At 43.5% G+C, this 13726-nt stretch overlaps 1 protein-coding gene across 2 annotated transcripts in view; it reads left to right on the top strand.

Moving 5' to 3' along the window:
* The first annotated feature begins 2541 nt into the window (after positions 1-2541).
* SSBP1 (single stranded DNA binding protein 1) overlaps positions 2542-13726 on the top strand; it is a 32302-nt gene continuing 21117 nt past the window's right edge. Inside the window, exons 1-6 of one of the 2 annotated variants that reach the window (XM_082256999.1) lie at positions 2542-2629; positions 6738-6806; positions 7647-7701; positions 9939-10079; positions 12461-12551; positions 12998-13086. In XM_082256999.1, coding sequence (XP_082113125.1) covers positions 6783-6806; positions 7647-7701; positions 9939-10079; positions 12461-12551; positions 12998-13086 — 400 coding nt within the window. In that variant the 5' untranslated portion in view covers positions 2542-2629; positions 6738-6782. Of the gene's footprint in view, positions 2640-6737; positions 6807-7646; positions 7702-9938; positions 10080-12460; positions 12552-12997; positions 13087-13726 lie in introns of both variants that reach the window. The other variant, XM_082257000.1, reaches the window with a different exon arrangement.

Here is a 13726-nt window from a genome sequence, read left to right as displayed (position 1 = left end):
ACCTACAGAGGGCTGAATTCAAAGACACCCTGAAAATCAAAGTGAAAAAATGATGCAGCAGGTCAGTCAATTTTGCTGAAATTTCATTGCAGCAACTCAAAATGGTACTCAGTAATTTGTATGGCCCCCACGTGCTTGTATGCATGCCTGACACCCAGGACTCACTGCACCAGTGTAGGAACTGACAATGGGTCCAAGGATTTCATCCCGATACCTAATGGCAGTCAGGGTGCCATTGTCTAGCCTGTAGAGGTCTCTGCGTCCCTCCATGGATATGCCTCCCCAGAACATCACTGACCTACCACCAAACTGGTCATGCTGAACAATGTTACAGGCAGCATAACGTTCTCCATGGCTTCTCCAGACCGTTTCATGTCTGTCATGTGTTTAGGGTGAACCTCCTCTTATCTGTGAAAAGCACAGGGTGCCAGTGCTGGACCTGCCACTTCTGGTGTTTAATGGTATATGCCAATCGAGCTCCATGGTGGCCACCCTCATGAAGTCTGTTTCTGATTGTTTGGTCAGAGACATTCACACCAGTGGCCTGCTGGATGTCATTTTGTAGAGCTCTGGCAGTGCTCATCCTGTTCCTCCTTGCACAAAGGAACAGATACCGGTCCTGCTGATGGGATAGGGACCTTCTATGGCCCTATCCAGCTCTCCCAGAGTAACTGCCTATCAGTGTTGGGGTAGTTACTCAAAAAATGTAACTAGTTACTAGTTACTAGTTACTTCTGTAAATTGTAATGAGATTACTTTACTAGTTACTACATTTGAAAAGTAACTTCACTACTTATTACTTTACTTTCCTCTTTCTTAATTGACCGTGTAGAAGAAGATACATGACACTCTTTCTGCATAGAGTTTATTGTATAAACACAGGCTTTGGGAAACATGAGAACAAAACCTGAAAAAACAGAATAAAACATAAAGTGCAACAAAAAGTCATAAACTTCATCCCTCTCTATTCTTCGAAATAACGATTGTATCGCACGGCTTGGGTAACGCAGGAAAACGCGTTCCTGTAGTCTAGTAAAGTAGTGTAGTTACTTCCTATAGCCTAGTAAAGTAGTGTAGTTACCAATATTAGTATTGTAACTAGTTACTTTACTTAGTTACCAAAAAAAGTAATTTAGTTACTGTAATTAGTTACTTTGTAACTAGTTACCCCCAACACTGCTGCCTATCTCCTGGAATCTCCTCCATTCTCTTCAGACTGTGGTGAGAGACACAGCAAACCTTCTGGCAATCTCACCTATTGATGTGCCATCCTGGAGGAGTTGGACTGCCTGTACAACCTTCATAGGGTCCAGGTATTACCTCACCTCAGTGAGGTGAGAAAAAGTCAGAAAAGTTGAGTAGGGGGGAAAAAAATGTCTGTGGCCTCCACCTGTAAAACCATTCCTGCTTTGGAGGTTGTCTCATTATTGTCCATTTAGTGCACCTGTTGTTTATTTAATTATCACCAAAGCAGCTGAAACTGATTAACAACCCTCTCTGCTACTTAAAGCGGAGTTCCGGGCACAGAAATCATTTTTCAACAAACATACCCCCGGGACAGTCAGGGCTAGTACATTCCACAATGGCTAGCCTCTGATCTGTCCCGGTTCGCACTTACCTTTTAGAAGAAATACTCACTTATAAATTTTCTTCCACAGCGTTTCCATCTCTCTTGTGGGCAGCTGAAGCCGGCGCGGTCCTCTTCGGCGTCTTCTTCCGCGTCTTCTTCTCCCAGAATGCGCCTGCACCGGCCCCTCTCGTCACTTCCGATGCGAGGCATGCCCAGAAGCTGTTTAGCAGGGGAATGCGGCGTCGCCCTGAAGTGACGAGCGGGGCCGGTGCCGTCGCATTGATTCCTGGGAGCGATGACGTTCAGCTCCCAGGAATCAGTGCAAGCCCGGAAGTGGCGACGGAGCCGCGGCACAGAGGGAGGAAGTGAAGACTAGGTGAGTATCTTCGATCTTCAATTACAAGGTGAGTAAATAAAAAATAAAAAAAACCTAACTATCCAATTCCTTTTCAGGTGAAGGTGTAGAAGCGGACAGGCACAAAAAAAAAAATATCGATTTTGTGCCCGGAACTCCGCTTTAACTGACCAGATCAATAATCCAGGAGTTTACTTGACTTGATGCTATACTCTGATTAAAAAGTGTTCCTTTCATTTTTTTTTGAGCAGCGTATAATAATAATCATAATAATAATAATAATAATAGGTTTGCATTCTCAGCATTAATCTCACAGCGCCATCTAGCGCCCATTCTTTAGATAGCAGACGATCAGATTAGAACGTCCCGCTGGCTTTCATAAGAAACAAAAGCGACTAGCTATTTTTGCCACCTAGCGGATGAATTTATCATGACAATAACACTGCAAGCTGTAAAGGAAACGATTGCTTTTCTCAGTCGGAAAGAACAGGCAACACAGGCAATATATAACTTCCTAAAATAATGAAGTCACAGGTAAAGAAGGTCAGTAGAGGCAGGTGGAGGTTCAGGAAGTGGGGCGGGTGAGAATCCAGGAAGTAGGACGGAAGTGGCCTTGTCCTGCCGGAAGTGAGGCAGCAAGTGTGACAGATTCACCAGTCCCCCTGCTGCTGATCACGTGTGTAGCAGAGATTGACCCTGAAGAGGTAAGAGAGGGTAGTCGGTGGCAGTTTTTTTTCTCTCATGGTATAATAGGTATATTTTATATAGATACAGGTGATATATAGGATTGGGGCTAACATGCAGCTATGAAGAAGGCATGCTGGGGCTTGTAGTTCTCAATACATTGTGATTTTGCCCCCAACTTCCTGAGATTGGAAACATAGAGAACTTTTAGATCAAATATATTTAGGCAAAAGACAAACCCTTCCTTCCTCTACATGCTTTCCATGATCCGTTCAGGAACACAGGGCCCCTTAAACATTTACAGGACCCTCACCTGGGAAAGGAACCCACCCAAATGCAGATTGCTAAAAGTGAGCCTATAAGGGATTAGAATGAGGCTCCTTGTGCTGCCAGGATAGGACATCCCACACAAAGACATGCTTTTAGTAGAGCAGGGGAGGGTTACATGTGCTGGAAATGTTTTTAGTTTTGGCTGTGACTTCTTTTTCCCAGTGACACCATCTCCCCAATTCTTATGATGGTGTCACAGGAGCAGGAAGTGAGGATAAACCTCTCCAGTGTGGATCACCTGACAAAATGTTTATTTTTTTTTTTCACTTTGTCAAAAGAAAAGCCATATTAAACCCAAAGGTCAGCATTTATTATAGTGCAGCTTACCAATTCGTAGTGGTGATGGCTGCATTTGTTTTCTTTTATTTTGATCCTGCCAGTAAGTCTGTTTTTCAACAGAACAAGCTCTCCAGCAGATGTAGCAGTTAAGGGGATGAGACAAACCATTCAACATTGACCCAATATCACCTAAAAACAAATGCCAGATCTCTGCAATAGAAGAGGTAATATACTCCCCTCTTCAGTGTGCCTTCTGCTTCCTCTTTGTTCCAACGCTGGAGCCAGAGTCTAAAGCATTGGACCCTTCCGGGATTCCTTTGTCCCTCACAGCATTCTCTGCTTCTATCCCCTGAACCCTACATAACTACAGGACTGAGCAGTGATGTTGGGGTTGTAGAATGGAGCCATGGCACAGGTCTTAAACACTCCCAGAGGTTTCCAATGCTGAAGAATTTCATGGCGGCTCCAGCTCTGGAGTGGAGAGGTTGTAGGAGACACCTAAGAAGTGAGTAAAATTCCTCTTTTTCTGCCATTTAGATTTTTATAGGTGACTGATAGGGTCGTTTTATAGAGACATTGTCATTTTGCCCATTTAGAGTGATGGAGCCATCTGATAGCCCACTCCTCCAGCAAGAAAGAACACCCCATCATGGAAAGAACACACCTTTAACCACTTCCCGCCCGCCCTATAGGCGATTGATGGCAGGAAAATGGTTGCATTACCCTGACCGGACATCATATGACGGCAGAGCAGCGATCGGTGATGCGGCGTGTCACATTGACACACCGCATCTGCGATCTTGGTAAAGAGCCTACGTAGGCTCTTTACCATGTGACCAGCCGTGTCCAATTACGGGTGGTCACATAGTACACAGGAAGAGCCGTTGATCGGGTTTCCTCAGTACGTGCCTGATAGGCACGTGTAAAGGAGAGCCAATCTGCGGCTCCCCTGACGGGGGGGTCTGCACTGGTTATCAGATCATTAATTACCAGTGCATACCCTCGGGGGGGGGGTTTGCCACTAGAACCACCAGGGATGCCCACCCATGACCCCAGGGATGCCCACCCATGACCCCAGGGATGCCCACTATGGCCACCAGGGATGGCAATCAGGGTTCAGTAAGCCCCCCAGTGTCCTCCCCATGAGTGCTGCCCGCCAGTGCTCTCCCCATCAATGCTGCCCACCAGTGCCCATCATTGCCATCTATCAGTGCCATGCACCAGTGCCCATTATTTCCCACCAGTGCTGCCTATCAGTGCCCACCAGTGCCACCTATCAGTGCCGCATATTAGTGCTACCCATCAGTGCCGCCCCATCAGTGCCTCCTCATCAGTGCCTGTCAGTGCAGCCTCATCAGTGCTCATAAGTGCAAGAAAAAACATATTTATTTACAAAATTGTATAGCATAAAAAAAACTTTTTTTTTCAAACTTTTCAGTCTTTTTTTTATTTGTTTAGCAAAAAAAAAAAAACCTTGTGGTGATCAAATGCCACCAAAAGAAAGCTCTATTTGTGGGGGGAAAATGACATAAATTTGGTTTAGGTACAGTGTTGCCTGACCGCGCAATTGTCATTCAAAATGCAACAGCTCTAAAAGCTGTAAATTTGCCTGGGCAGGAAGGGGGTGAAAGTGCCCAGTATTGAAGTGGTTAATCTCCGCACTTCATGCCCTGACTATGCGTGAAAATCTTCCTGTGCACACACGTTCTTCTGCTGCTATTCCAAAGTAGACCATACATGAGGTGTTGCACAAAAAAGGATAAAAAGAGAAAAAAACATGGAAGCGCACGATGTGGCACGTTTAAACATTGTATTAGAAATATACTGAAAATATAAATTCTCACAGGCCTTGAATTGTAAAGCAGCCGCTAACACGCCCAAATAATTAATGTACTTTTTAGACACATTTACCAGGCATTCAAGTTGTGCCATGTGCTGCTCCTTAAATGCCCTGTGACCTTCTTTTTTTTTTTTACAATGTTGAATGGAAAGTGATCACTTTTGATCATTTGCAACTGCACCTTAAACGTGCTGTGATCACTAAGGGCCGGTTTCCACTAGTGCGACTTGCTGTGCGACTTGACACATGTCAAGTCGCACAGCAAGTCAAAAGCCATTTGTTTCAATCTGGCCCGTTTTCACTGCCGCGACTTCAGTTGCGGCGACTTCAAAAGTAGTTCGTGCACTACTTTTGAGCTGACTTCAGTGCGACTTCCCTCTATAATGAGGGACAAGTCGCACTGAAAGCCGCAATTTACTTTCACTACGAAGTCGCGCTAGAAGTAGCACGACTTCGTAGCCGTGGTAGTGGAAACAAAGACTAAAGGCGTGTTTATTGCGGGTTTCAATAGAGGTGAATAGAGGCTTTTGCAAAGCCAAAATTTGTTATTTTGGCCTCGCTGTGACGTAAGGGAATTTGCTAACACTGCCGTGAAATATTTCTCCAGCTGCTCCCTGTTTTACCAATTTTGAGTAGAATTTGTAGACCACGAGGAAGCAAACAAAATTGGACCAAACCCCCTTATTTTTAATGCCTATTTAAATGAGGCCTTGAAGTCCTTCCGTTATTTCTAAAACAGGGCAGGTTGTCTGGGTTTGGGGGAGCATGTGACCACCCACATATGACATTGCTCTCTCCTGGCTGACCAATCACCAGGTTAACTGTCACACTGGGAAGTCACACTGTCCACCCAGGTAAGCGCTAACCCAACATACGTAGGGTGGGTAGGCAAGGTAGTGTTTATTTGCGAGTATACCTTGCTACTATGGAGCACTGTCACTTTGCCTTAACAAAGCTTGGTGATGGTGTTTCTTTTAAATGATATCCTGGCACAAAATCTTTCATTCAAATATATTTCTTAACCATAAAGCATATAAATCCATTTTGTGTATGCCAAATACCTTTGTGAACCCAGATATTTTTTTAAATGTAGTAGTGACATAACCAGTGTGCTGTATATGGCCTGACCAGAGCTGTGGGAGAGTCCCAGCTGGATCAACCTACTACAGGCTGCCTGCAGAAATGTACAGGAGGGGGCGGAGACCAGATCCGTCACCCTGCACAAGGAAAGGTCTTTATTACCGGAAGCTCCTGCACAGAGGCAAAGTTTCACACTTGAGTACTGTAGATACAGATCTGGAAGAAATACACAGAGCACACCAAGATTCCAGTAAGAATACACACAACTCTTGTATTTAGACAATATTTGCTATCCTGGAGTTAAATTTTAATCACACTTTTTTAATTTATACTGGCATTTGAATTCCATCCTATATTCACTTGCATTGAAAGCCTATCTTTACCCTGTCTGTTTGGTGATGGACTTTCCAATAAAGCATTTGAAGCCCCTATGGAGGCTGCACATTGAAGATCTTGCTGGAGCTTGGTTACAGGCAAATATAAACTATGGCCAAATAATAGTTAACTTTTTTTTTAAGATAAATGCACTAAAAGTTAAAGTACGCCTATCCACTTATCCTTTAATAACTAGTTCTGACAAAACCCCTCTTTATTTCTAGATCCTGGTATTTCTTTGGTGGTGTGGTTAGCGTCTGTCAGCACAGATGTTTCGCAGAGCAGCAGTGCAGGTAAGATCATCAAGATGCTTAACAGAAAATGATCATTGTGATAGCTGAATTGTTAAAGTGCACCTGTTAACCCAGACTAATAGATAAAAAAAGGATTTCCTGTCCCGTGACTCAAAGCTTAAAGGAGTTGTAAAAGCAGAAGGTTTTTAATGCCAATGCATTAAGATTAAAAGCCTTCTGTGTGTAGCAGCCCCCTCCCCCCTCCAGCACCCCCTAATACTTACCTGAGCCCCATCTCTATCCAGCGATGTCCACAAGTCCCTCGGCCGTCTGGGACTCTCCCTCCTGATTGGCATAAACACAGCAGCGGCTCCCGCTGTTGTCAATCTAAGTCAGTAAGCCAATCAAGAGAGAGAGGGTGCATAGCTGAACAGCAGCTCTGTGTCTGAATGGACACATGGAGCTGCAGCTCAGCTCGGGTGCCCCCCATAGCAAGCTGCTTGCTGTGGGGGCACTCAACACAAGGGAAGGGCCAGAAGCAGTAAAGAGGGACCAGAGAAGAGGAGGATCTGGGCTGCTCTGCAAAACCAACTGCACAGAGGAGGTAAGTCTAACATGTTAGTTATTTTCGAAAAAAACACCCACGAGACTTTACAATCACTCTTAGCATTTGGCCAAGTGATACTTGCCAGGGCGGAAGGCTCAGCCAATCTAAACTCCAGTCTTACTGTCCTACAGAGGTCCTATGATCAAATGCCTAAGCAGCAATGGAAATGTATTCTGTTCCCAGAATGCTATGCAAACTTTTGTGCTGTCAATTGGTTGCATGTATTTAGGAAGGTGGACACAGAATATTGAATTCTTCTTTCACGTTGCTTCTGTGTCTGTTTTTGTTGCCAGGTGTTACGGCAGTCTGCAAGATTTCAGTCCAGTGATGCAGGTGTCTTGGAGAGGTGTAAGTATTTTAAATCCAGGATTTTACTTATGAATTTGCAACTATTAACTCCTTACCAACTGTTGGACAATGTGGTCTTATGCAGTGCTGCCACTGCTGTCTTTTTCCTAATATAATGTTTGTGTTACAGATTGAAAAATAAATAAAATAATGATCACTTTATTAGTGTATGACATTAAACCTGTCCAACGCATTTCGGCAAATTTGTTCCTTCTCCTTCAGGGCTTTGATAGTGTTAGATCTGTTGGTCATGGACACTGCTGTCTTTTTTCCTAATACAATGTTGGTGTTCCAGAGTGTCTGCTGTGCCTCCTGTGGCCATTCAGATGATTCATCTTTTTCCCAATTCAGTTGCGTATCACCTCCCCTTCTCCAACCTGTTCACTGGACATTGAATCAGAATTGTCATCTCAGTCAAATGAGAAAGGGAATTTGGGAATATTAAAGTGAATTTCATCAGCAGATGCCGAAGGGACTATTGGGATCTAATTCATATGCTATGGTGCTGTCCTACGCTCCACAGGTATTAGACCAAGGTGGTTGACCCAATTAATAGAGCTTAGTTTATATACAGATGTAAAAATAGACATCTGTATGTATAAACTTTCCAGTTCATTTTTCCGGGTCTGCAAACTTATTTTAATTCCTTGGAAATCTGAGGCTCCTCCAACTCCCCTGGAATACATCATATAGCGTCATGTTGCACCTTGAGTGCCTTATCTATTCCCACCATGGTTGCCCAGCTAAGTTATGGGAGGGATAATTTTCCTGGTCTATCACTATTAGGCTCGATATTGCTTAGAATTCTAGTACTGTCTATCTCCTGTACAGTCCCTACACTGTTGTAAATTGCTTACCCTGGGTTTTTATATAAATAACACTCTGCTGCTGTGCAATTGTACTATGCAGAAACCAAATGTCACTGCCTGAGAAGTATGCTCACCGATACACAGAGTGAAGTATTCTATTGTTTCTTGTTATTGAATCAATACTTTGGACCTGTTTATTATTTAAAAAAAAAAAAATGTAATTAGTTAAAAATAGTGAATTCTGTGGCTATGCAGTGTGACAGGGATGTGCAAATCCCAGGACCATAATGCCTAATCTTTTGGCAGGTAAAACAGCATACATAACTTTTTGCCCGGCTTTCCATATTTATTCATGGGATTCAAATTCAGAGCACCTTCTGTTATCCCCCCCTTTTGCCATGTACAGTGACTGTCTGTTTGCAGCACACAATGATCAAGGCTGCAGCTAACTAGATTGTCCACTCTTAAAAAAGTGAGGACAGGAACGTTGTCGTGGGGGGAATAGAAGTAATTGTTAAAGCCCAACTCTGTGCTCACTCTCTGCCAGCTGATCAGTCCACCTTTCCCCCCCATGGATATGTTATGCTGTTTTTCCCATACCATCTTCCAGGACTGCATGTGCGAGTGTGGATCCATCTAAAATAGGAAACACAGGGCCCACAGACAGTAAAGGAGCAAACTCAGACTCGCTGCTTCTGTTCTTTTTCAAAATAAAAAAAAAAAAAAGATCCTGTTCCCTAAAGCATGTTATACAGCACAGTGCTTGCGCTGTGTAATTTGGCCCACTGTATCACCTAAAAAACCTGGCTAATCCTGCCTGTTTCTTCCCTCCCCTCTGTAAACTGTCCACGGTATATCATGGCTGCTGAGCCCTGAGACTGTAGTCAGTTTACGTGCCTCTGTCAGCCGCAGCCCTCCTGTGCTCCTCTCCCCCGTGCCTCTGTGCCTGTCTGTTCCTGTGTCAGTGCCCCCTCCCCTCCTACTGCTGTTATAGATTTTATTGCCTTATATAATCCTCTGTGTTTCCTAAAGGCAAGTGCTCCTGTCTCTGTGTTTTATAAAAAAAAAATGCAGTCTTTACCATATTTCAGAGCGGCTCCTGGCGATCACGTGACCGGCCGGCTACCTCTCTTTCCTCTCTTCCTCTCGCCCCGTCTGTCAGCGGGGGGGGGGGGGGGGGGATCTCGCCCCTGCATCTGTCAGATGGGGAGGGGAGAGAGCCGGCCAGACACGTGATCGCCGGGAATCGCTCTGAAATACGGTAAAGGCGGAATTTTTTTTTTATAAAACACAGACATGAGCACTTGTCATCAGGGAACAGGAAGAAATAGGTGAAGTAGTCAAAGTGGGTTAACAACCACTTTACTTTGTCTGGCAGTGTCCCAAGTGGTTGTCTTTTATTGGTTCTCTTTCATTATTATGTTTCAGCCCTGAACAAGGTGCAGATTCTGGGCCGTGTCGGCCAGGACCCTGTAATGAGACAGGCGGATAGCAAGAACCCCGTCACCATATTCTCTGTGGCTACTAATGAGATGTGGCGGACAGGTGAAAGCGAGTTGTACAATACAAGTAAGTACGCTCCTGTTTTAATAATGCAGATTGATTCTAAATGCTTTCTTTGCTTTACAGAGGACCAATCAGATCATAACCAGATTCTCAGTCTGGTTCTTCTGATGTCCTTCTGCCTACCAGGGGCTGTAAACTCCCAGCCTCATGTATACACATAAGGACAACAAAGGAACTGTATTTTTCATAGTTCACTGGGATGGTGACCTCCCTGGCAGTGCAGTGCTCCCTTTTTGTTTTTGCAGTCAGTTAACTTGTGTGCTGTGCAGGCTGTAACAACTGGAAACATAGAATTTCTTCACCCTTTTTCGGAATCTCTTCTAGGGTGCATCATCAAACAGGTTTAAGTAACATCTTATTACAGTTTTGAAGGTTAACTCCAGTCAAAAATGTAATTTTTCCTATTAATAGTATGGTAAATATCTTTATCTTTGATATTCATTTTCTGGCTAGCTGATTGTGTAGCTTAGAAGGTCTTATTTAAGCTAGACAAACAGCTTCTTCCTGTTCTTTTCTGACAACGCTATCTCCCTTTATCTGACTTTGCTAAGCTGTCTTTCACTTCCTGAAAAGGTTGTCTGTCTTAGACAGGCATGCCTAGATCTGTCCAGACCCACCCCCACCCCTCCTATCCTTCACAGAACATGATCTCCTCCTGTCTTCAAAGCCTTGTTTAGGCTAGCAGCCTTTCCTGATAGAGAGGGAGAGGGCAGGCTTTGGAAGTATGTTAGGCTCATTCTTCATGGTTCCAGCAAGCACATAACACACACACTCTTTGTTAGAAACTGTAAGATTATAATGTAACATGCTGAATATTTTGTACAGTGTAGAACCATGTGGTTGTTTCTGCCATGGCACTGTGATAAGCACTGATTGGCACTGTGTGCATGGTGTGGCACACACCCATCAGCTGTGGACTAAAGACACGCCCAGCTGCTGTGAAAGGTGGAGGGAGCTGAGGAAAAAATGTCACGTGAATGGCGCAAAATATGAAAGAAATAAGGTACATAGGAACATTTTTGAAAGTTTAGAAGGATAAATATTGGGATTTCTATTGCTCATTACATGTGAGTAATGAGTTCAAGGCTCTGTTTCCACTAGTGCTACTTGTCATGCGACTTTGGACACAAAATGGCATGACAAGTCACAGCCCATTAATTTCAGTAGCACCCATTCCCATCTATGTGACTTTGAAAATCAGTGACTTTGAAAAGGTAATGTTGGATCAAAGCTGCACTCATTCGCACTCTAAATCGCACACTTTGGAGTCGCATTAGTGTAAACGTAGCCTAGGCTAGAGTGCGACTTTGAGTGTAGATTTTATCCATCTTTACACACTCTGGATCAAAGTCACATCAAAGTATTGCCGGTACCTTTTCGAAGTTGTTGATTTTCAAAGTCGCATAGATGGATACAGGTGCCATTGAAATCAATGGGCTGTGACTTGTCATGGGACTTTTGTGTCCAAAGTTGCATGACAATTCACACTAGTGGAAACGGAGCCTTAATCTACGTTTCCACTATTGTGACCCCAAAGTCATGCAATTTAGAGTGTGACTTTGATGCTGCTTTGATCCAACGTTACACTCTGGATCAAAGTTGCATCAAAGTAGTGCAGGTACCTTTTTCAAAGTCGCATTGTTTGGAACAGGTGCTATTGAAATCAATGGGCCGTGACTTGACATGCGACTTTTTGTCCAAAGTTGCATGACAAGTCGCACTAGTGGAAACATAGAATCAGTGTGGTTGCCTTGACTATCCCTTTAATGTATAGTGATCATTGTAGACTGTGAGCTGAGACCTCAGAGCACTTCCAGCTACACTGAAATGTCCCCCCGTCCCATGTCCACCTTCTTTCTTCTAAAGTAGTCTTCTTCCAGCCCACTGGCCACAGAGGAACAGTGTCCCTCTCTGAAAGTGATGTCACTAGCTTTCAGTAACCACATCCACTTGCTGCTCTTGGACTCCGAAGGAAGAGGAATTGAAGTCATGTGACAGTACTGCAAAATAAAGGGAGAAAAACTGTGATTTTTTTCATTTTGAGACATAAGGCTGAACTCAGATCACATTAATGATTGCAGGGTAAAATTTAAGTTTTAGGCATTACTTCCACTTTAATGGTGCAGCTGGTGGTATGCCTCTTCTTGTTTTGTTTTTTTTTTTAGTCAGTAGGTTGCTGTGCAGCCAGTCACAAGCCAGAAAGTGTAGTTCTATATGTGAATTCGGGACCATGGTTGTCAAGGGGCAACTTGCAACTTTCTGCTTAGAACCAGAGAAGTTTTCTAGTGGCTTGAAGCTCTCTTTAATGCATATTTCATATGCTTAGGGCAGATTTACCACATATTTGTCGATAAGGGTGAAACTTACATCTTTCTTCTCTTCAGGTGGAGACATCAACCAGAAGACAACTTGGCACCGGATATCTGTCTTTCGGCCTGGCCTTCGGGATGTAGCCTATCAGTACATCAGGAAAGGGTAAGCTTGTGTGTTGGAATTGGGTATTTGACTTTGAACTATAAAATGGTTTATGCCAGGGCAAGTCAGTTTTTTTCCCTTTTGCCTCTCCAATTTCATTTTGGCTAATGCCTAAGCTACACTTTATAGCCAAAAATTTTTGGGCAACCAACCATCTGCACCTTGTCCATTCTAAGACAAGTGTGTTACTGGAAGGATTACCAGGTGAAACTAAAGTATGCAAAAAATAAACCTAGTGCAGCCACCACATCTAAGAACAGTTACGCTGCAATATATTACATTCTTCTTCTTTGTTTAGATATACTTTTTTTTTTTTCTGTGAGCAAAACTAGCAAAAATCAATAAAAGTTATTTACAAAAAAAACATATAATCACCCTGTCAGTGCTGGGATGGTAAAAAAAAAAGAGAAATCCTTTTGATTTAATTCTTTGTTCCCTACCATAAGGGCTCGGGTGTATGTGGAAGGCAAGATCGATTATGGAGAATACACAGACAAGAATAATGTGCGCAGACAGGCCACCACCATCATAGCAGGTAAGAAGTTCCTAGGAAATGACTAGGATTGAAACTTCTGGATTTCAGAACAAATCCTGTGTACAAGGTGATGAAAGTTCATGGACACAGTGACAGGCAGACAGTTGTACAGATCAGATACTGGATATTTAGAATTTTCGAGCAGCAGGTAAAAGGTAGAACAGGTTAGAGGAATCCTTGTGATGTACTAGTGCCATAAAGACATTGGGGTTGATGTGCAAAATCTGGTGCAGCTGTGCATGGTAACCAATCAGCTTCTAACTTCCGCTTGTTCAATTAAATATTTCAGCAAAAAAACCTGGAAGCTGATTGGTTCCTATGCAGATCTGCACCAGGTTATGCTCTCCACTTTTAGTAACTGAACCATTTTATTGGAGGAACATGAGTGGCTTGTACAGAGTCCTGACCTCAACCCTACCGAACACCTTTGTGGTGAAATGGGATTCCAGTTGTGAGCCAGATCTTCTTATTCAATATCAGTACCTAAACTCACTAATGCTCTTATGGCACAAATTCCTACAGACATGCTCCAAAATCCCATAAAAACATTCTTAGAGGAGGCTGTTATAACTTTGAAAGAGGGCTACCTGCATGGTTTTTCAATGGGATGTCCAACAAGCTAGATGTGGTGATCTGGTGT

This window comes from Pelophylax lessonae (assembly GCF_965119305.1).
Source record: "Pelophylax lessonae genome assembly, chromosome: 4".
NCBI lineage: Eukaryota > Metazoa > Chordata > Amphibia > Anura > Ranidae > Pelophylax > Pelophylax lessonae.
This window is presented reverse-complemented; position numbering and strand designations above follow the sequence as displayed.